General features: G+C 42.3%; 1 protein-coding gene across 1 annotated transcript in view; it reads right to left on the bottom strand.

Moving 5' to 3' along the window:
* The window catches only part of DROSHA (drosha ribonuclease III), a 164,123-nt gene that overhangs the window by 5,985 nt on the left and 132,960 nt on the right, over positions 1–25,178 (bottom strand). Inside the window, exons 28-31 of the mRNA XM_060774694.2 lie at positions 20,007–20,089; positions 17,376–17,479; positions 14,101–14,193; positions 4,809–4,855 (exon numbers count right to left, since the gene is read on the bottom strand). Of these exons, the coding sequence (XP_060630677.2) occupies positions 4,809–4,855; positions 14,101–14,193; positions 17,376–17,479; positions 20,007–20,089 (327 nt within the window). The remainder of the gene's footprint in view (positions 1–4,808; positions 4,856–14,100; positions 14,194–17,375; positions 17,480–20,006; positions 20,090–25,178) is intronic.

Genomic DNA, 25,178 nt, shown 5'->3' with positions numbered 1-25,178 from the left:
TACCCCCTTCCCTATCCCAAGGGGGGAAGTGTTGCTGCCCGGCTTCCCCATGAGCTTTCCCCATTCTACCTTGTGAGAACACAGGAAGCCTCCTGTTAGGCTCCATCAAAGGACGTTTTCAAAATGAAGCCAGGACGGAGCCCCGCTGGAAGTATCCCTGCTTCATGTGATAGTCTCCATCTGGCTCCATGTTGAAAGCGTCCTACGATGGATCCCAGACCTTGTGCAATGAGGTCGAAGGTCTCTCAATCATAGAGTTATCCTAAGTTAAGACAGAATTGACAGCAAACAACAACAACCGGGCGGATTCTTCTGGTTTGAAAGGTGGGACAGAAAGTGTACTGATCACTTCTAAAGCTATAGTAATCTGGGATCGAGCCATTTATGCCTCCATTCAAATATGATACATGAAGTATCTGTTCAGCGATTTGCAACCCCCTACCATGAAACATTTCAGTGGGATGGAACATCTTTACTATGGAAAAATTCGAATAGTATCACATATCAGTGAGCTATGCCGGGAAGGTCTCAGTAGTTTGAGAAGCTATCATTTTTCATCAAGGACAAGAAGGGCTCCATCTGGAGCTAATCAAGATAATCTCCCCCATTACCACCATAATGGGCATCAGAGGGAGGGAGTGGGAGCGGGAAAGCTGCTAGGCTCTGAAAAATTGACATACACAATCTAGAAGCCAAAGACAATTAATATATGCTCAGCAAAAGCAGCGCAATAGAAGGTAGACAAACGCATCATCAACAGTGGTGATGCCAGGTGGAAGGTCACCGATAAAAAGCGTTGCCTGCATTGGATTTGGTGCCAGGAGACAAATTGCTATTTCTGACTGACTAGCTAGTGCTGACGCTGAAACAGCTGGTGTCCTTGGAAAAATGAGGCTTTGTGGTTACTGCACAGGAAACACAGCTGAAACAAGAGGCAAAGGAGGAAGCTCAGCAAAAGGGCTCAGTTGCTTCTTAACTCAAGATGGCTTTAGGAAGCAGCTAACCTTTCCTAAACTATTGGTGTACAAAGCGTTAAGTTATGCTTATGACTGAGAAAGTTTATAGAAGTCCTATCTTTGTCATTTTTCTGAGGATCACTTGCAAGTACCTAGAGTGCCTGCATTGCCTAATACTATTCTGACATCAGTGTAGTGTAATAGTTTGAGTACAGGACTATGTACTCAAATCACTGCTTCGCCATAGATCACACAGGTCACTGGGTGACCTTAGGAAAGTCATACTCTCTCAGTTTTAGATGCAGAAGAAAGCCCCCTTTGAACAAATTATTCTAAGGAACCCCCTTGAATCAAAAACAACTTGAAGGCACATAAACACAACATTTCTGTCATCTGCAACTAACTTAAGCACCAAGCTATTCAAATATCACAAAAATATGCTCTTTTGGCGGTTTTATTTGACTTTGCAATAATTCTTGAAGAAATCAATTAAACATCTGAGACTTGGCTCTGAGAGCAGACAGAATAAAGAAATCTAGTATATGGATAACAGTGGTGTGCTTCAGTTTCAGGACTCCATGCCCTATATTTATGTTCCATCTTCATACAAGAAAGAAAACAACTCAGAAAAAGTCTAAAAAGGAGCAACTCTTAAGTTCATGCACTTTACGCATATATTAAAATGGACCACACATATGAGAGAAAACAAGGTCTGAAGTTTACTGGCTATTTGGCTAAGTTAAGCAGATGAGCTCAGCTCTGATGACAGAGATTTCAACGAGATGGAGAGTTATCTGGGGTTGTCACACCAACAATTTAAATCCCTGTTTTGGCAGCAGCTTGAGAGTTTTGCAGTCAATCCTGCAAGGTGAGCACTCTGGCCCCCATCGAGCAAAGAACTGACTTTACTTTAATCACCATGCCTAGATCATGAATGTCAGTGGAATGACTCGTGTGCCTGAATTTAAGCGCAGGCTTAAGTGCTTTGCTGGACCAAGGCCAGAAAGCTCAGCACTTTGCTTGACCGACTCCCTGACAACTGGGCCTGATATACTGTGAATGTTTTCAAGGGATTACACTTCTAAAGAGAGAATGCTTGTCACAAAAGTAACGAAGAATGAAAACTTGTCAAATTTTAGGTAGCCTTTTAAGCTGAACGGCATATCATTTTTTTGACCTTGGCCTTATACAGATGTTCAAAGGATATATACAGGATGATGGGATCAAAGATCTATTCATTGCTACTGTCTCCCTATGATACCCCCACCCCCCAACACACAAACACTTCTACTGCAAAATCCCCAGACTTGCCCTGGATCTAAGTTGCCCTATCCAACTTAGATTTGGGAACTAGTGGTATATAGAAGTCATGGATTTGTACTCATACTTCTCTGGCATTCATATTGCGATCCTTTGACCTAAATGTATGGGCTCTACAATTGCAAATGTGAGAGAGTCAGTGTAGTGTAGTGGTCTGAGTTTTCTGGACACTAGGATCTAAATTCCTACTCAGCCATGGAAACCTACTAAATGACCTTAGACAAGTAACACTTGGTCTCAGAAAAGAGCAATGTCTCACTCCCTTTCCTCCAAACAATCTTGCAAAGGAAATCCTAGCTGAGGGTCATCATAAGTAGTAGAAGACTTGAAGGCATGTAACAACAGCAGTATGAGGTGGCATTCATCATGTAGACTAGTGGTTCTCAACCTGGGGTCCCCAGATGTTTTTGGCCTTCAACTCCCAGAAATCCTAACAGCTGGTAAACTGGCTGGGATTTCTGGGAGTTGTAGGCCAAAAACATCTGGGGACCCCAGGTTGAGAATCACTGATGGAGACAGTGTGTGTGTGTGTGCACTCAAAATGTGCTATTCTTACTATTCAAACATCTAGGTCAGGCATGGGCAAACTTCAGCCCTCTAGGTGTTTGGACTTCAACTCCCACCATCTCTAACAGTTGGCTATTAGGAATTGTGGGAGTTGAAGTCCAAAATACCTGGAGATCCGAAGTCTGCCCATGCCTGATCTAGATATATTATAAATATTGTGAGAGAACACAAAGAGAAAGCAAAGATTTTTTTTTGTAACAGAAGCATTGAGCATAAATGGTTTACATTTTCCCAACTTGTCATTATAATGCCTAAACCATTTCCATCATCAGAGAGCTACCTCAAAAAAAGAATTCAAGATCATTTGACTTTTGAAGTGCGGTTGTAGCTGGAATAGACTGGTTTGGTCTATACTGTATTATTTCAGTGGTACCACTTTCTTTTTAACCAGGAAATTCTTCGTCACTAACCAAAGGCAATTTCACATGGTTCTAGTCCATGTACAAACCAATATGGAAATACACCAGTTTTGCTAAAATGAACACTTTAGCTCAGTGGTTCTCAAGCTGTGGGTCCCTTGGTGTTTTGGCCTACAACTCCCAGAAATCCCAGCCAGTTTACCAGCTGTTTGGATTTCTAGGGGTTGAAGGCCAAAACATCTGGGGACCCACAGCTTGAGAACCACTGCTTTAGGTGGAACCTCTTCAGATTTTTGTCCTAGCTGAAGAAAGTTATCTTTTCTTCGTATAGTAAGGAAAATGCAACAAGTAAACTAGGAGATCCCATGTTTATAAAAACAGGTCCTTTTAAATTTCATCCCTAAGGGTTGCTGAAGGGCAAGGGAGACCAAACTTTTGTTGTTGTTGCTGAGTTCAAGTTGTCAAAAGATTATTAATTTTAAAATAAAATTAGCTAGTTATAATCTCAAGGAACCCAGCACTCAGAAGTTGGTTATAGTTAGGGTTTTTTTTTTTGTCAAAATGCAAACTTTCTCAATATTTTTTCCCTTAAATATAATTTAAAATGCTCCTCTCTTCTTGCCTTTAAAAACTGAGGTCACTAGCTTCCAGTACAAAACACTTCTTCAGATAGACTTAATTCATGTATAAGTTGACTTCATGTTTTAATCAAGGACAGGTTCTATGAACCAAATTTTGGATTTTGCTATGACAAGGTGAGGGTCATTCCAGGCCCGGGTGTATAGGCCCAAAGCCTACACCCATAGGCCCAAAGCACCTGGGTCTATGGGTGCAGGCTTTGGGACAAGACACCCAAGTCTGGCAGGTCCTGTAGCCCAGTGCCAAGTAAGGAGCGCTCCTTACTCAGTGCTTGGCTGCAGGCCCTGCCAGGCCCAGGTGCGTAGGCTCAAACGCTGGGCTGCCTGCAGCCGAGTGCCGAGTAAGGAGAGCTCCTTACTCGGCGCTTGGCTGCAGGCCCCACGTAATCCATCTGAAAAGCAGGCCCGACTGCCTTTTGTATCGATTGCATTTTCGTTTCAGGAGGGACCTTTTCATTTCATGCCTTTTGAATGGATGGAATGAAACAAAAACAAGAATGGGACAAATTTCAGGCCCATTACCAGAGGCTACTTCTAGACAGATGCCCTCACCATGGACTATCCAATCTTCTTAGTAATCCATATGCTAATGGAGGAATCCCACTCAAACACTTGCTAAATGCATCCTTCATACACCAGGCATTGGTTACCAGGCATTGGTTCTTTGTCCCAACCTGAACACTCCACTGATATATATATATATATATATATACACACACACACACACACACACACACACACATACTCCACTTGCTTTACCAGCATCAAATCCTCTGAAGATGCTAACCAGGAGAAAATGCTGCTAGAACATGGCCATACAGTTCGAAAATGATACAAACCCCTGGCCGTGAAAAACCCCTTCTAACCCCTTGTTCAGTATGCTCCATACTTCCCTCTCCTCTCCCCTCCCCCCTTTGCAAACAAATTGCCAACAAAAATCTGCAATAGTTTCCAAGAAATCCTCTTACATTTTTCCAGAGCATCCATTGCCGCACACATCTCCGCTTGCTGAATACTGTAGAAAAAAAAGGGGGACAGAAATAATTTTATATGTATTAATGGCATAAGCTACAGCTTCCCAGAAGTAACCACTCTGTTCTGCCGAGACTAATTCTTCAAATAATCATTGGGCAGTTGTTCCCAGAAAAATCCTTCACTCACACAACTGTCTTCTGTCTTTCACAGAGCTGTTTTAACCATTAGATCAATACTGCTAAGATAGTTCCTTTTCAGTGAATTATTTTAAAGAACCAAATTAAAAAAATCAAGCAAAACCTATAGTACTAGGAACAGCAATATGATAACTTTGTCTTCCATAACTTTTATTAAGAATTTATTTCAAATTTTTCTTTTTTAAAATCAATAAGAGCAGCAAATAGAAGTGATCAATGATAAATATAGGTTGCTTACCTGTAACCGTATTTCTTCGAGTGTCCATCTGCGAAATTCACACCTATGGGTTTCCCTTTGCGCATGCGCAGAAATCCGGAACATTCTAAGTTTGATGAAATAAAAAATGATTATTTAAGGCTCCGCCCACCTCCCCGCCCCCTCGGTATATATATCCCGCCGCATGCGGGTGAGCTCTAGTTCCCCAGCGCTAATCGCAGCTAGGTATAGAGGCATGACAGAGGGGAGGACGGGCGGGTTGTGTGAATTTCGCAGATGGACACTCGAAGAAATACGGTTACAGGTAAGCAACCTATATTTATTCTTCGTGTCCTCTGCGAAATCCACACCTATGGGTGAATAGCAAGCTACTGACCTGGAGGTGGGTCATGCCACGCAGGAGAAGAGGACAGCTCTGCCAAACGCAGCGTCTTTCTTTGCTTGTATGTCCAACTTGTAGTGAGAGGCAAACGTGGAGGGAGTAGACCACGTAGCTGCTCTACAAATTTGGTCCAGAGGGACTCCTCGAAGAAAAGCCTGGGACGTGGACACCGAACGTGTCGAGTGAGCCACGACATGAGAAGGAGGTTCTTTCTTTGCCAATTGGTAAGCTAGTTGGATTGTTGAAACAATCCAGGAGGCCAACCCTTGAGAGGATATCGGGTGGCCCAACATGTCTTTTCTGTATTTCAAAAACAACCTAGGTGACTTCCTATAGGTGGAGGTCCTATGTAGGTAAAAGGAAAGTGCCCTCTTAACATCGAGGGAGTGTAACGCTACCTCCAACGGGGAGGATGGGTTGGGGAAAAAAGCTGGTAGGATAATATCCTGTGACATATGGAAATAGGAAACAACTTTGGGTAAAAACGTAACATCGGTCCGAAGGACCACTTTGTCTTCGTGGAACCTGATATATGGAGGATCTGAGCGGAGGGCTGTTAGTTCGCTCGATCGTCTAGCAGACGTAATGGCCACTAGGAATGCCGCTTTCCAAGACAAATGGGAAATGTCGGCAGAGGCCATCGGTTCAAAGGGCGGTTTTGACAACTGAGATAACACTAGTTCTAGGCTCCATTGAGGTGAAGGGAGGGATGCAGGAGGGTGAACATTTTTATAGCCCTTGAGGAATAATTGAATGAGGTGGTCTTGAAAAAGGGACGGCAAGCCGAACTTTCTACGGCCGGAGGAAATTGCTGCAATGTAGCATTTGACCGAAGAAAGGGAAAAATTTTTGTTGGAAAGGAGCACAAGGAAATCCAATATCACAGGGGTGGGAGCTGAGAGCGGCGTATGGCCTACTGTTTGTGTATACTTTTGGAAGGATGACCACTTATAGTGATATGACTTTTTAGTAGTTGGTTTATGGGCGGCTAGGAGAATTCGTGAAACTTCATCGGATAGGTTCAGTGTGGTCTGATCCTCCACGCCGTCAGGGAGAGGGAGTGGAGGTCTGGATGGAGGACTAGTCCGTTCTCCACTGAGAGAAGGTCTGGGGTTGGAGTGAGCCGGAGGAACTCTTTTTTTTGGAGATCTGGAGAAGGGGAGCAAACCAGTGTTGGCGTGGCCACCAGGGGGTGATCAGGATGCAATCTGCATTGTCCTGAATTATCTTGGCTATGACTGGAGATAGGAGAGGGAGGGGCGGGAAAAGGTAGAGAAGGCCCGGAGACCATAGGAACAGGAAAGCGTCTCCTAGACAACCTGGGGATGCGCGAGGTCGGAGCCTTGCACAATAGAGAGGGCAATGTGTGTTTACAGGGGATGCGAACAGGTCTATCCTGGGGACGCCCCACTTGCGAGTGAGAGTCTTGAATTGTGTGTGATGTAATTGCCACTCGTGATTGTTCTTTGAGGATCTGCTTAGGGAATCCGCCAGTATGTTGTCCTGGCCTGGTAGGTGGATAGCTGTGAGGGTGATGTTCCTTTGGATGCACCATTCCCAGATTCGTGTCGATATGGATAGCAGGGTCTGAGAGCGTGTCCCCCCCTGCTTGTTCAAATAATATTTGACTGCAGTGTTGTCTGTCACAATTTGGATTTTGCGGTTTGAGATAATGCGGACAAAGGCTCTGAGGGCCTTTTCTACTGCCATCATCTCGAGTGCATTGATGTGGAATTTGCGGTCCTGAGGGGACCAGTGGCCGCTTACTGTGAAGCCCTTGAGGTGCGCTCCCCAACCTGAGTTGGAGGCGTCTGTCGTGAGGGACATGGACGGGTGAGGTTGGATGAAAGGCATCCCTGATTGAACATTGTATTGATTTGTCCACCATGAGAGGGAGTGGAGGACGGAGTGTGGTGGGTATAGGATTCGGGATTGAGGTTCCCGTAGAGGATCGAATGTCTTGATGAACCATCTTTGTAGTGGTCTCATTCTTAGGCGGGCAAATGGGGTTACATTTGTGGTAGATGACATGTGCCCAAGGATAGATTGGATAGCCCAAGCTGAGGTCCTTCGGGACTGTTGGAGGTTTAGAATTGCTCGTTGAAGATTGATGAAGCGATCGTCCGGGAGGAAGGCTTTCTGAAGGGAGGAGTCTATGACGGCTCCTATGAACTGGATTCGTTGAGTCGGAGTGAGGTGGGATTTTTCCTGGTTCACGACCAGGCCCAAGTCCTGTAAGAGAGATAAGGTATAATGAATGTCGTTGTATAGCTGTGTCTTTGATACAGAACAAAATAACCAGTCATCCAGGTACGGAAAAACCATAATGTTCTGCTGACGGAGGTGAGCCGCTATGACTGACATGCATTTTGTGAACACCCTGGGTGCCGTGGACAACCCAAACGGGAGAGAGTTAAATGAGAAGTGGTTGTCTTGGACTGCAAAGGTCAGGAATCTGCGGTGTGATTCCCTGATTGAGATGTGGAAGTAGGCGTCTCGTAGGTCCACCGTCGCTAGCCATGCTCCTGGTGGAATGAAAGGAAGTATGCTAGGAAGTGTAACCATGCGGAACTTGCGTGGTGTGATGAAAGTATTGAGCCTGCGAAGATCTAGGATGGGGCGTAGTCCCCCATCCCTTTTGTCTACTAGGAAATATCGAGAAAAGAAGCAGGAGGTGGTATTGTGTGTGGAGTTAGGGGATATGGCGCCCTTTTGAAGAAGGGAGTGTATTTCCTCCCAGATCTCTTGAGAGGGCTGTGTAAGGAGGACCTTTCCCACAGGTGGGTAGGTGTCAAACTCTATCGCATATCCCCTTTGAATTATGTCTAAGACCCAGGCATCTGTAGTGATGGATTGCCATGCTGGAAGAAAGAATTGTAGTCTATTGAGGTATGTGAGTGGTGGTGTATGCGTGGAGGGAGAAATGGTTTTGGGTGGTGATGTGCTAAAAACGACGTTTAGAGTTGTTAGAGGGTCTGGTGCCACGGTACTGACCTCTGAAAGGGAGCTGAGGCCGCCTCGGGGCCGTAGACTGGGTGTAAGATCTTTGACGTCCTCTGTAGAAGGAGGTATTATAGGGTCTGTTGTAGTAATGAGGGCGATAGTAGTATGAGCCCCATCGCTGGCGTTGATGGGAGTAGGGTTGCTGGTCATACTTGAAGACGGTTTGTTTCATTTTGTGAGAATGTTCAAGTTGTGAATCAGTCTCAGGATTGAATAGACCTGCCTCATCCATGGGGAGGTTTTCAATGAGGGTGCGTTGAGATTGAGAGAGGATAGCAGCCCTCAGCCAGGCATGGCGCCGAAGGGCCACGGAGCCTGCAATGAGTTTGCCAGAGGTGTCGGCTGTGTTTCTCGCAAGGTCTTTTTGCAGAGATGATAAGAGAAGAGCTTCTTCTTTAAAAGCCATGGCAAGTGGTTGTTCAGCTGGAGGTAGTAACTCCAGGTATGGTGATATTTTGTTCCATAGGAGGGTTTGATAAACACTCATATAAACTCCGTAGTGGGCCATGCGTGCGAATAGGCATGCTGAGGAATAAAATTTTTTGGCCATAGAGTCAAGTTTCCTTCCCTCTTTATCAGAGGGGGAGGTTTGGTTTGGTTGGACAGGTTTTGGTTGAGCATCAGTTACAATGGAATTTGCCTTAGGCATTTTAGATAGCCATGAGGCTGAAGAAAGATCAATACGGTATAAATTTTCTGCCCTTTTGGGGGTTGCCGGGATCATAGCCGGAGCAACACCAGTATTTTTTAAGATTTTTAGTAGAAATGGTAAAGTGGGCAACACAGTGGAAGTAGGTTGTTGTTGTTCAGTAGAAGTAAAGCATGGGTCTACCACAGTATCTGTGGGTTCAGGTGTAGAGAGATTCAGGGACCTGGAAAGTCTTATTAACAGGGCAGAGAACTTTTTAAATTCTTCCAAATTTTTGGGGGAAGGATCAGAATCTGGAATTGGTTCCTGTATGACTGGAGTATCATCAGTGGACTCTAGGTCTACTGTCTCAACCTCTTGGTGAGCTTGTGCGAGGGGGTCTTGGTATGGTTGGGGGGGATCTGGTTCAATGTGTTCTTGTGGAGGGCGAGAGAGTGTAGCAGTAGGAGCTGCATGAGGTGGATATGGGTATCCAAACTGGGGTGGATACTGGGTATTGTAGTCCTTAGCGTGGGTGGGGGGGGGGTGGATAATAGAAAGGGTACATAGGAAAAGGTGGAGGGGGAGGGTAGAGGTGATAAGGGTAATCTTGTGGGCTGTAGGGATGGTATTGATCATTAGATCTAGCTCTCTTGGAAGGGTGGGGGTTAGGAGGGGGATGAGGGGAAGGAGAGAGAGAGCGCTGGCGGCGGCGCGGGGCCCGCGCCGCGGAAGTGTGCTGTTCCGAGGGAGGAGACTCCCTCGGTACCGGCGAATCTGGTGGGCTGGGGGAGGGGGGAGGTGAGGGTTGGGAGGGTGGAAGGGGCGGAGGAGAAAGCTCCGCGTTCGGCTGATTTTGGAGCGGATCCAGGAGCTCCAGAGGGGGAAGGTAAGCAGGCTCTTCCAGCTGTAGTATGGGAGGGAGGGGATCTTGGGGTTGAAAGGCGGAACCGGGAAGGTGGGAGGCCGGTTCCAGCATGGGAGGGCTCAAGGGCTGCTCGCCAGTGAGTTGCCGTCCCTTTTTTTGTTTTGAAGATTTTTCTTTTGATTTAGCCGACCTCGTGGCTTGTTTTGAGGGCTTTGCTTTCTTTTTAGGCGGCTCCACTGAGGAAGCGTTTGCCTGGCTCGAATCTCGCCTATCTCCAGCACGTGGAGAGGGAGGCTGAGTGAGCTCTTGGGTTGGGGAAGAATGGGAGGGGGGAGGGAGCGTCTGGGGAGCCAAGGCGCGTTCATAAAGGAGCGCTTTTAAACGATTATCTCTGCCTTTGCGGGCTCTACTGGTGAAACTTAAACATATCTCACAGGATTGGAGATTGTGAGCCTCCCCCAAGCATAACAAACATTTGGAATGTTTATCAGCCTCGGGCAAAGTAGCCCCGCAGGCTGAGCAGTTTTTAAAATACTGAGAAGACATGCCAGCCTGAAGTAGAGAGTAGTCGGTCTGTCCGGGTCAGGAGTGGAGAGAGAGACGGAGTCAGAAGGGAAGTCCTTAGTCAAAAAAAAGCCGGTAGAGAGTGGGCGAATGTTCCAAGATGCTGCCGGATTAGCGCGGAAAAGGAACTAGAGCTCACCCGCATGCGGCGGGATATATATACCGAGGGGGCGGGGAGGTGGGCGGAGCCTTAAATAATCATTTTTTATTTCATCAAACTTAGAATGTTCCGGATTTCTGCGCATGCGCAAAGGGAAACCCATAGGTGTGGATTTCGCAGAGGACACGAAGAATAAATGAGAACCTTTAAACATTATGTATTGGACACATGACACTTTCAGTGTACAGATTTCCTTAGAATAAAAACCTTCTAAAGAAAGCATCTGCCAAAGAAAGCTAAAACAAATGACTCTCGGACTTGAAGTGTCCTATATGTGTTGTCGTATTTCATTCCAGAATACAAGCTGAAAAATGTCTAGAGATTCATCCTGTATACATCATCATTAACAGAAACCTTGTGAAATTTGACAAATTTGTGAACAGATTTAAATTTGGTACGGTTTCCAGCTATTTTCACTGGAATAGCAATAAAATGACAAGAGATGATGCCATCGCAGCACATAAAATGTAGGGACTGAGTGCTATTCACAACTATGGAAACATACTGCCAAGAACCAATGAAGAGATGGCATTATACTATCTTTAGGGAAAGTCCAGTGAGGCTATCTGAATTCCTACGAATCCCTTTTAAACTCATGAATTTCTGGGTTAAAAAGACATTTTTCAATTTTTAAAAACCCTAAAGAACTATAACAACTTTTAATAATAACTTTTTAAAATATCCCACCACCATCTCCAAGAAGGGACTCAGGGTGGCTTGCAAAAGCATGTATTAGAGCTGTAAACATACAAATACAATAAAATACATAGGCATTTATAAAATGACAACAGTGTCAATAACATAAAACAAATACACACAAAAGCAGTATATGAAACCCCCAACTCATTTAAATAAAATACTCAATAAAATTAGCTGTGGATTGAAATGGGCAATATCAGTTTCAATCACATTGAAGTGTCGGAGTCAAAACAATTCGCTTGGTCCTCAACTGATGTTTTAACCATCTTCAAAGGCCTGCTTAAAGAGCCTTCTGAAAACACTGAAGTGTGGGGGCTAATCTAATTTATCTGGTGAGAATGTTCCAAAGCCACCGAGAAGACCCTCTTTCTTGTCCCACCAACCATGTCTGAGAGGGAGGTGAGACCAAGACGAGGGCCTTCCCGGCAGATCTTGGAGTAGGCATCCTCAAACTGCAGCCCTTCAGCTGTTTGGGTCTCCAACACCCAGAAGCCTTTGACAGCTTGTTCAATGGTCAGGAATTCTGGAAGTTGGAGGCAGAAACACCTGGAGGGTCGTAATTTGAGGATGGCTGTCTTAGAGCCTGCACCAGTTCATAGGGGGAGATGCGGTCACGAAGATAGGTTGGACCAGAACCGTATAGGAGCTGTTTTAATAGGGACGTGGTATGCTCCCTATAGCTAGCCCAAGTCAGTAATCTGGCTGCCGACCTTTGCACTAACTGCAGTTTCCAAGTCATCTTCAAAGGCAGCCCCATGTAGAGTGCATTGAAGAACAATGAAAATGTCTACAAAGTAGATTTCTTGCTAATTTGAAAGCCTTTCTTTCCAAACCAAGAACACTAAGCAGGATTTCAAAAAGAGATGCGGGAGTGACATGGCATCACTTTCACTAACTCGGAATAGCAGTTGTAGGGTGAGATGGTTCCTTGCAAACCTCTCCAGGGTGAAGATTTCACAATGTGGGGGCTGCCACTGAAAAGGCACATTTAAGAGTAGTAATCTTATGAAATCTGTACATGGAAGAGTTTGATTATGACCACAGCGCACATTAATTCCCCACCATCAAGGACATCACAGCCACAGTGAGATTAACATCACTGGTGACATTTGTATGACACGTGCACTGGTATGCTTGTGCATGATCATGCCTGTGTGTGTTCCCTTCCCAGTTTCCCTTGATCTCAAGGAGGAGAATGAATAGCAGCATTGTTTACTTCTCTCAACAGCCCCATCTAAAATGCTGAAGTTCTTCAGTTTCCAAACATATTGTCTCACTACCCTGGTTAATCAAGACACTCTATATATGTAGATGCAAAAGCCAGCAAGGAGTACTGGTTGCCATCATTGATTATAACTCAGGAAACCAAATGTCAAATCTTGGCTTGGAAATGAAAACCCATTGGGTGATCTTAGACCAGTCATGCTCTTTCTGTTTCAGAGGAATAGCAAACTTCCTCTGAATAAATCTGGCAAAAAAAAAAAAAAAACTGGCCAAGAAAACTATGGGTTGCCATAGGCTGGAAGTGAATTGAAGATATTCTTGGAAACAGCAACCTTCTAAGACTTCACTATTTGTTTGTTAATATATATATTTGCTAACCTGTACTGTATGTATATATTGATTTGCCAGTTTGACTGATCTCTTTGGTGTGGGAGATATGTGATTGTACTGACTGAGCATGATCAGACTCAAGACTCCATTTTATTATTCAGTATGTTTTTAGACTTCAATGAAAGGAGGTATGCTTTTGGACTTCAATGAAAGCAGTTTTCATTTGGACTTACGCAGAAACAGTTTACTATATGTTTGCTTTGAGAAGAGATGAGTAGAATTATATAGTCTGGATTTTCATAAGATGTATATTTAAAGAGTGTGGACTATGGACTATTGATTAAGAATGATGCCCTATGTTCTTGACACAGAGAAACATCATCCTATCTATAAATGTATCTGGGTGCTAAATTAATACAAGATGTTTGTGAGTAAACAAGATATGTTACTTTTTAAAGAATACTTTTTTTTGTCTCTGAGTGCATATTTGTAAACTAAGAGGTTTCAAGGGAGGGTATGAGTTTTGGACAACTGCAACTGCAATTTCAATTTCAACTTCAAAGAAACATTTCCAAAACTCTTCTAGCTGTGTGTGTGTGTGTGTGTGTATGTGTGTGTGTATGTATGTATATATATATATATATATATATATATATATATATATATATATATATATATATATGCAGTGGCATGTCTTTGTCCCTGACAGTTCAAAGACATGGTTTATCAGTTTAACAGCTGAGTTACCTGTGTACCATTACATGAAGACTTGTGAACATCTCTTTTTCAAAGGGCTGACTTCTAACAAGGTCATGTCTTTCCTTGACTAGTGGTTTTCAAAAGGTGGTCTTCAGATGGTCATGGAAATTCACATTTGCAAAAAGAATATTGCATCATTTTTCTTTTCAAAAAGGGCATGAGTGCCATTTTACAAAAGATATGTGCACATACAAAGACACATGTAGATATACAGCTACATTAACTAATGAAAATATGCCATAAATTTGCCATACCTTGGTCCTTTACCACATCCTATCCTTTCGCCCTTGAAATACACAGCAACAGTATATGTCCTGGCATGAGAAGGTCCCACTGTTTGCAGAGTCCTAAATCATGGGACAGAGAGTGAAAGAATGCAATCATTGTGAAAACCAAAACACTATACCATGTTTACAAAGAATATGGCAGGACCGCAGATGGATAGAGCTTTGTGGATTATTTTACAAGACACTTTTAGCACATCATTGACTTAAAAGTGAAGTATTTATATATGCTGGGGACAGAATTATATGCACTTACATTTTTTGGCAAACGTGGATCTTCTAATATAAGGTGGTATGAAAAATGGCTGTCAGTCTAAATAGCAAATGCTTCAAATTGCTCCATCAGTAACAAAAAAGTTACACAAGATCTGTCAGTAACTAGACAGTTTCTCCCTTTGACTGAGAGTTTGATATAAATTTGCAAGCATTTTAAGATGAGAGACGATTTCTTAGCACGCAATAAATCTGATTCTTTTTTCTCGTCTATCCCACCAATCTGTCTCCACTGTCATACTGGGAATTAATTCTAGTATTACCATCAGCAACAAAGTACCTTTCAGAAAATGCTTAATACCTATCGGCTGAAATCCTATATGACGTAACCAAGGAGAAAGTTCCACTGAACTCAGTGGGATCTACTTTTGAGTAGACATGAACAAGATTGTACTTCCAAGAATATAATGGAACAACAGTTATTGGGAATTAAGCAATGAAGTACATATGTATGCAGAAGTGAATCCTGTTTCATTGAATGGATTTTACACTGAGGTAAGTATGATGGTACGTGGTTTAAGCTGCTGAACTTGCTGCCCGAAAGGTTAGCGGTTCAAATCCAGGGAGCGGGGTTAGCTCCCACTGTTAGCCCCAGATTCTGCCAACCTAGCAGTTCAAAAACATGCCAAAGTGAATAGCTCAATAGGTACTGCTTCGGTGGACAGTAATGGCGCTCCACACAGTCATGATAACCACATGACCTTGGAGGCATCTATGGAAAATGCCAGCTCTTCGGCTTAGAAATGGAGATGAGCACCACCCCCCAGAGTTGGACACAACTAGACTTAATGTCAGGTGGAACCTTTACCTTTAAGTATGAACAGAAATTCAGCTCAAAATAACTAAGCATTTGATCATAAAAAATGCATACTTCTTCCAGGTTTCTACTTTTTCCAACAAAATAAGTACAAAGGAGGAAAGAAATTGAACATGAAATTTACTAGCAACAAACACAATGATTCACAATAATTAATCTATCAACTCACCCAGTTCCCAATATATTTGTCACCAAGAAAAAGAATTTAGGCCAAGGTGAAGAAGAGATATTTCTCTTCAAATAGGAGCAGATTGATTCTCAATAGTTAAGTCACTAGGGACACAGGATAAGTCAAGCTCATTCTCCAATAACAAATGACAACCATCTTTCATCTTACAGAAAACCGGCACTTCCACCACCAATGGTGAGTGAATCCTATGGGAGTATGCATGGCAAGCGCATACAGGAACAAATGGATATACTTGAGCAATATATACTCCATGCTGACATGTGCAAGGGAAAAGGGTGAGAATATTTTGGTGGGATCAAATGATATTTATCTCCAGAGATTCAATAATCAATGTTTTGCTCTTCTGAAACCCAGGACATCTAGGAACTGACTCCTCATGTTTGCTGGAGTCTAAACATAGCCTGGGTTCGCAAAGTGAAAGACAGCTGGGTTGCTGTGAGTTTTCCGGGCTGTATGGCCATGTTCCAGAAGCATTTTCTTCTGACGTTTCGCCCACATCTATGGCAGGCATCCTCAGAGGTTGTGAGGTCTATTGGAAACTAGACAAGTGAGGTTTATATATCTGTGGAATGTCCAGGGTGGGAGAAAGAACTATTGTCTTGAGCTGAAAGACCAAGAAGAAGTAATGAGAGTAAAGACAAAGATCCACTCAGACAGGTCCATAGCCAGGATTTTGATTGGGAGGAGGGGGGCTGAGTCTGAGTGAGAGAGGATCTACCCTAGCAAACTTTTTGTATCATTATCTCAATACCCCCATGCATGAGTATGGTGATCAGATAATGATATGAATAAACATAACAGTTTAAATAATGTACCAGTAAGGCCTTCTTGTGGACCACCCTGAGAATTTCGGGGGGGGGGGGGCTGAAGCCCCTCAAGCCCCCCCCCCCCCAAACCGGGCTACATGTCTGCACCCTGAGAAAAAATGTTCTTACCATACATCAAGGGAACCACTGACTGCACAGGGAAACTGATGAAGAAACACCACCTACAACCCATCTACAGACCCACTAAGACAATCCAACAAATGCTACGTTCAGCAAAGGACAAGAGGTATCCTCTCACCTCTGCAGGAGTCTACCGTATATCTTGCAGCTGAGGACGAATCTAAATAGGGACCACCAAACACAGCATTGCCCAAAAATGCATCAAGGACCATGAAAGCCACTGCAACAAATTCAACTTGAGAAGTCAGCCATAGCAAACAACCTGATGAACCAACTTGGACACAGCATATTATTGGAGAAGACAGACAGGCTGGACCACTCTAACAACCACATGTCAGATTACACAGAGAAGCCATTGAAATTCACAAGCATGTGGACAATTTCAACAGAAAGGAGGAAACCATGAAAATGAACAAAATCTGGCTACCAGTATTAAAAGAAACTCTAAAACAAGGACAGTAAATAAGAATAACACTCAAAAACAGAGGAATTCCAGACAAGAATCTATCAGGTCCAGCTAACACCTTCCAACAAAGGACCCTACCAGGCAGCAACCAGACAGGTTTTGAAGCTGCAAGGTCATTAAATGCTGGACAACTGCAACATTCACACTTGCCTCCAGCAGAAAAGAATTCTTTCTCCCACCCTGGACATTCCACAGATATATAAACCTCATTTGCCTAATATTCAACAGACCTCTCAACCTCTGAGGATGCCTGCCATAGATGCAGGTGAAAGGTCAGGAGAGAATGCTTCTGGAACATGGCCATACAGCCTGGGAAACTCACAGCAACCCAGTGATTCCGGCCATGAAAGTCTCCAAAAACACATTGAAAGACAGCTATTGGTTTAAAAAATGGGAATGGATTCCTTTCTCAAATTAAAGGCAGATAATGCTGGATACAAGTTGTGTGGAAAGAGGGACAAAAATACATGCCATGTGTGTAAAGCTGAAAGTGAGAGTTGGCTTGCAAAGTGATAATTAGCTTAGGCAAGGAAGACGAGACAAGCTCCTTACTTATAGAGTGGGATGTCTGGCTCTTTCCCTTCTGTGCGGAGAGTTAAGCAGCACTGCTGCAGCTGGGACTTTGGATCATTCCAGTCTTGGTTTAGAATGAACTCCTAGGATGATGTGGAGGAAAATGGAAAAATAACAACGAGCTGAAATTCGGGAAGGAGAAATAGGTTGGAAACAGAGAACAGTTTTAAGGTACAAATGGGAGTTTTGCTATTGGAAAGTGCACCTAAATTAGAACAACAAACAAAAACAGATTTAAAAAGCAACAAAATTAAGTTTCTGCTATATAAAACATTGACATCTCCAGAGTCCACAGACTGATGTTTTTCTAGCCATAAGAGGGTGAACTACTTCCCATGGAAGCCCAGATATAACAATATTGAATAGGTGATAAAGACCCTGTTTCACATCTATATACATATTAAAAGTGAAAATACATATGTGCGTATGTGGCTGGGGTACCCACTTCCACAGAGAGGCTCCTGCTTCCACAAACAGCTTTAACCCACAGTGCTAAGAAGCCACTAAAAGCCCTCCCTCCAAAAACATTTCAGGTTATAGCGAGCACCATGAGCATGTAGCCCAACACCTATCGATGTCCTCCCCAAATACCATAGTGCCCAGTGCCCACCACCCAAGGAATGCTTTCATTCAGGGACAATTTCAGCCTAGATTTTATGAGTTTCCTCTACCTACAGATATCCCAGTGATTCTTACTCTCTCCATTGGTGTGTAATTTGCATGATCCTGCCCACTGCCTCTCCCTTAACCCTTTCCTACTCTGCACAACAAACAGAGCAGCTACTAAACATACTGGGGGGAGGGGGGTTGGGGGATGACTCCACATGATGGAAGTTGTATTTCACCCTGCATCAAGTCAGAGCACTGTGACTTCCACTGACAATGTACATGGACTACAAAGAACCCCATGACCAAAGAAAAATACCAGAGAGGTTTTGGAGGAATTCACCTTTATTTATAGCCATTGTAGGTACTGGGATTTATAGTTCACCTGCAATCAAAGAGCACTCTGGACCCCACCAATGATGGACTTGGAACTAACTTGGCACATAGAATCCCCACGACCAGTAAATAATGCAGGAGGAGTTTGGGGAAGATTCACCTTGATTTATAAGAATTATAATTCACCTGCATCCAGAGAGTACTGTGAATGCAAACAACGATGGATCTGCACCAAATTTGGCATGCATACCCAATATGTAAACATTTGAATACAGGTGGGTTTGCGGGGAATTGGCCTTGACATTTGTTAGTTGTAGGTACTAGGATTTATAGTTCACCTGCAAACAAAGAGCACTCTGCATCCCACCGATGTTGAACCTGGACCTAACTTGGCACACAAAACCTCCATGATCAACTGAACGTACTGGAGGGATTTGATGGGACTGATTCACCATGGTGGGGGTTTTAATTCATCCTGCTGTCAGAGAGGACACTGAATCTCACCGATGATGCATCTAGAGCAGTGGTTCTCAACCTTCCTAATGCTGCGACCCCTTAGTAAAGGTCCTCTTGTTGTGGTGACCCCCAACCATAACGTTATTTTCGTTGCTATTTCTTTAATTTTGCTACTGTTATGAATTATAATATAAATATGATATGCAGGATATATTTTCATTCACAGGACCAAATTTGGCACAAATACCCGATACGTCCAAATTTGAATACTGGTGGGGTTGGAGGGGATTGATTTTTCATTTGGGAATTTTGGAGTTGCTGGGATTTATAGTTCACCTAAAATCAAAGAGCCTTTTGAACTACACCAATGATGGAATTGAATCAAACTTGGAACACAGAATTCCCATGGCCAAGAGAAATACTTGGAGAGTCTGGTGGACACTGACCTTGAGTTTTTGGAGTTGTAGTTCACCTACATTCAGAGAACACTGTGGACTCAGTGATGGATCTCGATCAAACTTGGCACAGATAATCAATATGCCCAAATGTGAACACTGGTAGAGTTTGGAGAAAATAGACCTTGCCATTTAGAGGTTGTGGTTTTTGGGATTCATAGTTCACCCACAATGAAATAGCATTCTGAACCCCACCAATGATAGAATGGGACCAAACTTCCCACACAGAACACCCATGACAAAGAGAAAATACTGTTTTCTGATGGTCTTTGGTGACCCCTCTGACACCCCCTCGCGACCCCCACAGGGGTCCCGACCCCCAGGTTGAGAAACACTGATCTAGAGCAAACTTGCCCAACATGACAAACTTTAAGTATTGATAGAGTTTCGGGTGGTTAACCTGGCATGATGTGAGTTGTAGTTCACCCACAACCTTATACATTTTGTAAAATAAAAAAACTCAACTTCTTCTAATAACCTGGGCAATGTCGGGTATGCAAGCTAGTTTTTTTTTAAATAAAATAACTTGTATACATATTTTTGACTCCCTACAACTTTGAGGGATGGGGACTGGATTTATTTTTTTAGTAGTCTGTGTGGCCTTTGGAGGGTTTTGGGATATAAAGGTATCCCAGTTGCCCACCTTTCCCAAAAAATACATTTATGTTACCCTGCAGGTACTCCTTATTGAGTGTACACCTGAAGTTCAAACTCATATTTGCTCTGTGTAAGTATGTGAAATGGCTTGTGTTCTTACTTTTAGTCGTGGAAAGAAGCAGACGTTCATGAAGGTGTGGACATACTCCAGGTCCTTGTCTATGTACAGAGCAGCAATAAAGGCTGGAGTGGGAGGGAACAAGCATAAAAACAAGGATGGAATATTACTCTTAGTTGTCAGGTTTAAAAACACTTTTAGAGAACTGGCATACTGGAGAACTTTCAAGGTCTTTCATTACAAATGTCCCCTTTTTATATCCCCAAACCTCCAAATCAAGAAAGCTGCCACAGTTCAAATTAAGGCAGAAAAAAGAAAGACAGATGGCTCGGCTAGTGGTGTTTCCGCCACCTTGGGAACAAGGAAAGGCAAAATGAAGGAAAGAGATAGCATGGTTGCAAAGGCCCACAGCATACATAGAGGACACCTGAAAGACACTGTTTCAAAAGAAAAAAAGGATATTTAAAAACAGTGAGCTGGCCCACTTATCATTTATACTGTCAGGTACTACATGGAATGGAATTTGGTCTCTAGAATCACAGGTATTAGGAACCAAGAGAGAAATCCATCTGCTCAGGATGTAAAAGAATATTGGCCTATTTTCTCCTCCTTGATGAACAAGGGCTGTTTTAACCACTGGGATCCCCTGTACTACTGGGAAAATTTGAAAAAAAAAAAAAGAAGTTTGGGGATTTTCCAAGCACAATTTATCCATGCTTAGCAATGTGGGCTCATTTACAAATTACTCCACACTTTTTGGCAATGAAATACCAGATTTTTCTGCACAAAAAAACATTATTTGATGCACAATAAGCAGAAAATATTATTCTTTGTGGAAAGAAAGAATTTTAAAAAGCATCCCAAACTATAGGGAGGCAGTAAGGAGAAAATCTTTGAAATTTAATGAAGACCATTTGCCTCAAATCTGACATAGAGGCTCGCTACTAAAGGGGATTGTTAGATGTTATGGTGAGATAGTGGGCAGAGGACATCTTCCTGATGGTTTACTATTCCTACCCACTCCAACCAAATTAGGTTTGGCTGAAATTTCCCTAGTATAGGAGAGCAATCTATATAGAATCAATCTCATGACACTGGGAATGTATAAGCTCAATAAAAACATCAGAAAATAATATTACCAACATGGTAACAAAAGTAATGGACAAAACCCAAGAGAACCCCTCCCCAAATAAAATTAATTACTGGTCTAAATGGTACACATGTTAAGAAGACAGGAAGTTGTGTAACTGGAAAACAGCAATGAATTAGAAAACAAGGAAGGGTAGTGCGGTTTTGATGGGACAAGGCATTTGTATTGTACTCTAGTGTCAAATAAGAGACACAGAAGTGGAGCAGTTTTGAGAATGGCTGTGCTGTTTTCATGCTTTTGTGCTGTTGTAATTCAACACTGCCCAAGTCCTCGATGAGGAACAGGTTAGTTAGATTAGTATAGACTAAAGGTTTCCTTTTCCCCATATCTCTTGAATGACAGTTTGAATGTATCTAATTTCTTCTTTCCTCTCTGTTCCTGCTTTCATTCTGATTAGTTGTTAAAATTGATACTTTTCTACTGCAAGCTTTTTTGAATCCGCCTTCTGCCTTCTTACACTTTAGTATGGAGAGCATGTGCTGTGTGCTTTGAGATCTCTCTCTGCTTGTGTGTCAGGAGAGATGTAGTGATTGAGGTTTTTTTTCCTCTCTTGAAACCTTAGAAGACATGGGTGTTAGAGTAGCTCAGACCCAGTTCTTGATTATTAAGAAATGCAGTTACTTCTTATTATTATAAACCTTTTGTGATATTTTTAAAGATTGGACTCTGCATGTTTGCCTCCTAAGCTCTGAATTCTTTTTTTTTAAAGAATTTTATTTTCCATAATACAACAAAAGAGTGAGAACAATAACAATATAGAAAGAGAGAAAAAGAGAGAAGTATATAAGGGAAAAAAGTAAAAAAAAAAAGGTACAAAAAGAAAAAGAAAAAAAAGAAAATTGACTTCTATTCCAGCTTCTTGGTTAATGTCTTTTTATTATTAAAAAAATATTCCCTAAAAAAAGTAAACGTCTATCGTGTCTTCTATTTTCGCAATTTCTCCAGGTAGCTGTAGAGGGGGTCCCAATTTGTTCTTTTTAACGTATTACCCATTTTTTTTCAACAAAAATGTCAATTCATCCATGTCCATAATTTCCCTAATTTTTCCTATCCACTCTTCTATACGAAGAGTCGGAGACGACTGAACGAATGAACAACATAGGTGGATTTAATTCTTGCTTCCATTCTCTTGCAAAGACAATTCTGGTGGCAGTTGTCATAAATGTAAAAAGCTTATCTTCTTGTTCATTTAGTTGTAGATCTAGATCTAGATCTGTAAACCCAAGTAAATAGTACTCCGTTTTTTTGGTGAACTTTATTTTTAAAATCTTCTGTACTTCTTCGTGTATTTCTGTCCAAAACTTGAAAGCTACTTTACATGTCCACCACATATGGAAAAAGGATCCAAGTTGCTCATGGCATTTCCAACACGTATCTGAAGCTGTTTTATACATTTTGGCTAATTGTTTAGGTGTGGTATACCATCTGTGGAATATTTTTATCTAAATAAACCTTTTGTGATATTTTTAAAGATTGGACTCTGCATGTTTGCCTCCTAAGCTCTGAATTCTTTACAGCCACATCACATGGCACTTCACACTTCGCTCCTAATGAGCTGATGCTCAACTTTTGTATCCTGTTTGTTTTTGGATTTTAGGGTCGTTTTCCTTAATAAAAAGGGTTTACGGGCCCATTCTCTGTGCCCAGACTGTATGTGTGCTGAAAGTAAGAGTTTGAAAGAAAACTAGGAAGACTGAAAAGAGCAGAGAAGCTTCTTTAAATAGGTTTTTGAGTTTTTGGATTTTGGCGTGTATATTTTAGGGCAGTGTTCCCTAACAATGACTACGCAACACAGGACCCCTCCCCAAAGTTTAAGACACCATATGCAACTACTGACCACAGAAGCACTTTAGATCATGGCTTGTGCAATTAAATCCCTTCTCATCCCTGTTTCCCGTCATGACAATCCTACATTGCCTATCTCCCATTGTTTTTTAAATTTTAAATTTTTATTCTGAAGTGGCCCTGCCCTGTGGAATTTTTTGTGCTTGATGTTGATTTTATATTGCTGTGTTGTTTTTTATATTGGTTTTTGCATTTTATGTTTTGTGTATACTGTGTTTATTGTGTTGATGGGCATGGCCTCAGGTAAGCCGCCCTGAGTTCCCCTGGGGGAGATGGAGCGGGGCATAAATAAAGTATTATTATTATTATTATTACTATTATTATTATTATTATTATTATTATTTAACCCAGTGTTTCTAATTGCTTTGACTGACAAATCCAAGCAATGTTCTTCTCTTGCTGCTTCTATCCAGCACTTGTAGGGCAAGTGTTTACTGGAGCGAGGTAGAAGGTCATTGAGAAACCTATCCTGTGCTGTAAGAGTTAACTTCTCCTTCTTGACAAGAATGGAGAAGGAAGTCACTGAAAATGTCAACATCTGCACAAATTAATGAAAGGAAACATTCTGAAGAGTTGGGGCAGTGCCAGCTGTTCAAATCCTGCGGTTTTGCCAGCAGACTATAACTTCTTAGAAATAAATCAAGGCAAAGTATACGCTCTCAATGCTTTGGTTATAAATCAGGATTGTTTGCGAAAAACTTCCATTTACTAAAAGGATTTGGCAAGAGAAACCGGGCCTGCTCAACTCACAAAATGTATTAAAATGCTCTGGATAGAGATTAACTTCCTCAGCCTGATATTTATTGCCACTTCACTTGCACTGGAAGAAGATCTTTTTTTAAAGCCCTTAAAATTAATGGAAAGGTGATTCATACTTCAGCATTTGGATAGTTCTGGAAACACTGTACCTTTGGAAGCAATGTCATTTATAAAACTGCAAACTGATTATATTACAAATGAAATATTTTCCTTTGTCTCTTTAGTCACACAGGAATATCTAAGAGCAGGTAATACCTCTTATGATGTTTCCTTTCCTGCCACAGACATTACAGGCTACTACCAATATAATGCATCTTGTTTCTTAAGTAACGAACTCCTGGAGCATATAATACCCCCTTCCGAGTGCATCGCCTCTGGCGAAAACTCACACCTGCCCTTCATTTAACCTTTATCCGGGTTAAGGCTTCTATTTCCAGGAACATTAAAGCTAATCAGGGTATTCATATTCAAAAGGACTTGAAACTAGATTGAAGGTGACTTGCAACTCCTGAATGGCTTTCAGATGATGCAAACATAATGTTTAGCCATGGTTAAGATCGGCTGAAGGATTATGGTTTGTTTTTCCATTAACAGCAATGAATTGATTAGATGAAATATACAGAGGCATATTGCAAGAAACACAACTCAAAACACTTTTTAAGGAATGTAAGAATAAAGTTTACAATTTAGCAAAAGCAAATCCAACAAGGAGGAGAATATATTTGCTATACTCTTTTTCATTTGCTAGTACAAAAACAAGTAGGGTTTATTAATCTACCTAGCTATTTTGAGACAGTGAATAGAGGCAGATGTGTCCCAGAGAGAAATGAGTTCAAATCATAAAGAACACAAGAAGAGCCCTGCTGGAACGGGTCAAGGCCTGTTGAGATCAATGCACTGTTTCCTATGGCAGACAACCCAATTTCCATGGAAAATCTGCAAGCATAAGAATGATGTAACAGGATTATACTGTCTTTTTTTTTTTTTGTCGTGTCAGGAGAGACTTGAGAAACTGAAGTTGCTTCTGGTGTGAGATAATTGGCCACCTGAAAGGACGTTGCCCAGGGGACGCCCGGATGAATGGATGTTTTTATCATCTTTGTGGGAGGCGTCTCTCATGTCCCCGCATGAAGAGCTGGAGCTGATAGAGGGAGCTCATGCGCCTCTCCCCGGATTCGAACCTGTGACCTGTTGGTCCTCAGTCCTGCGGGCACAGGCGTTTAACCCACTGCACCACCGGGGGTTCTAGCATTATATTGTGATACATATCTATATCCACGTGCTCCATACCACATACCAGTAATAATAGTGATAAGTAACATATCTATACTTTACTTACTTAGGCGATTCCTCATTGTCCGAGTATGATGGCCTTCCAAGTGCAGTGTCTTGGCGGTGGATATGTTGGTGACTATGGAGCCCTATTCTTGATCCATATGTTCTTCCACAGTGAGGACATT

Source organism: Anolis sagrei, chromosome 4 (genome assembly GCF_037176765.1).
Source record: "Anolis sagrei isolate rAnoSag1 chromosome 4, rAnoSag1.mat, whole genome shotgun sequence".
Lineage (NCBI taxonomy): Eukaryota > Metazoa > Chordata > Lepidosauria > Squamata > Dactyloidae > Anolis > Anolis sagrei.
This window is presented reverse-complemented; position numbering and strand designations above follow the sequence as displayed.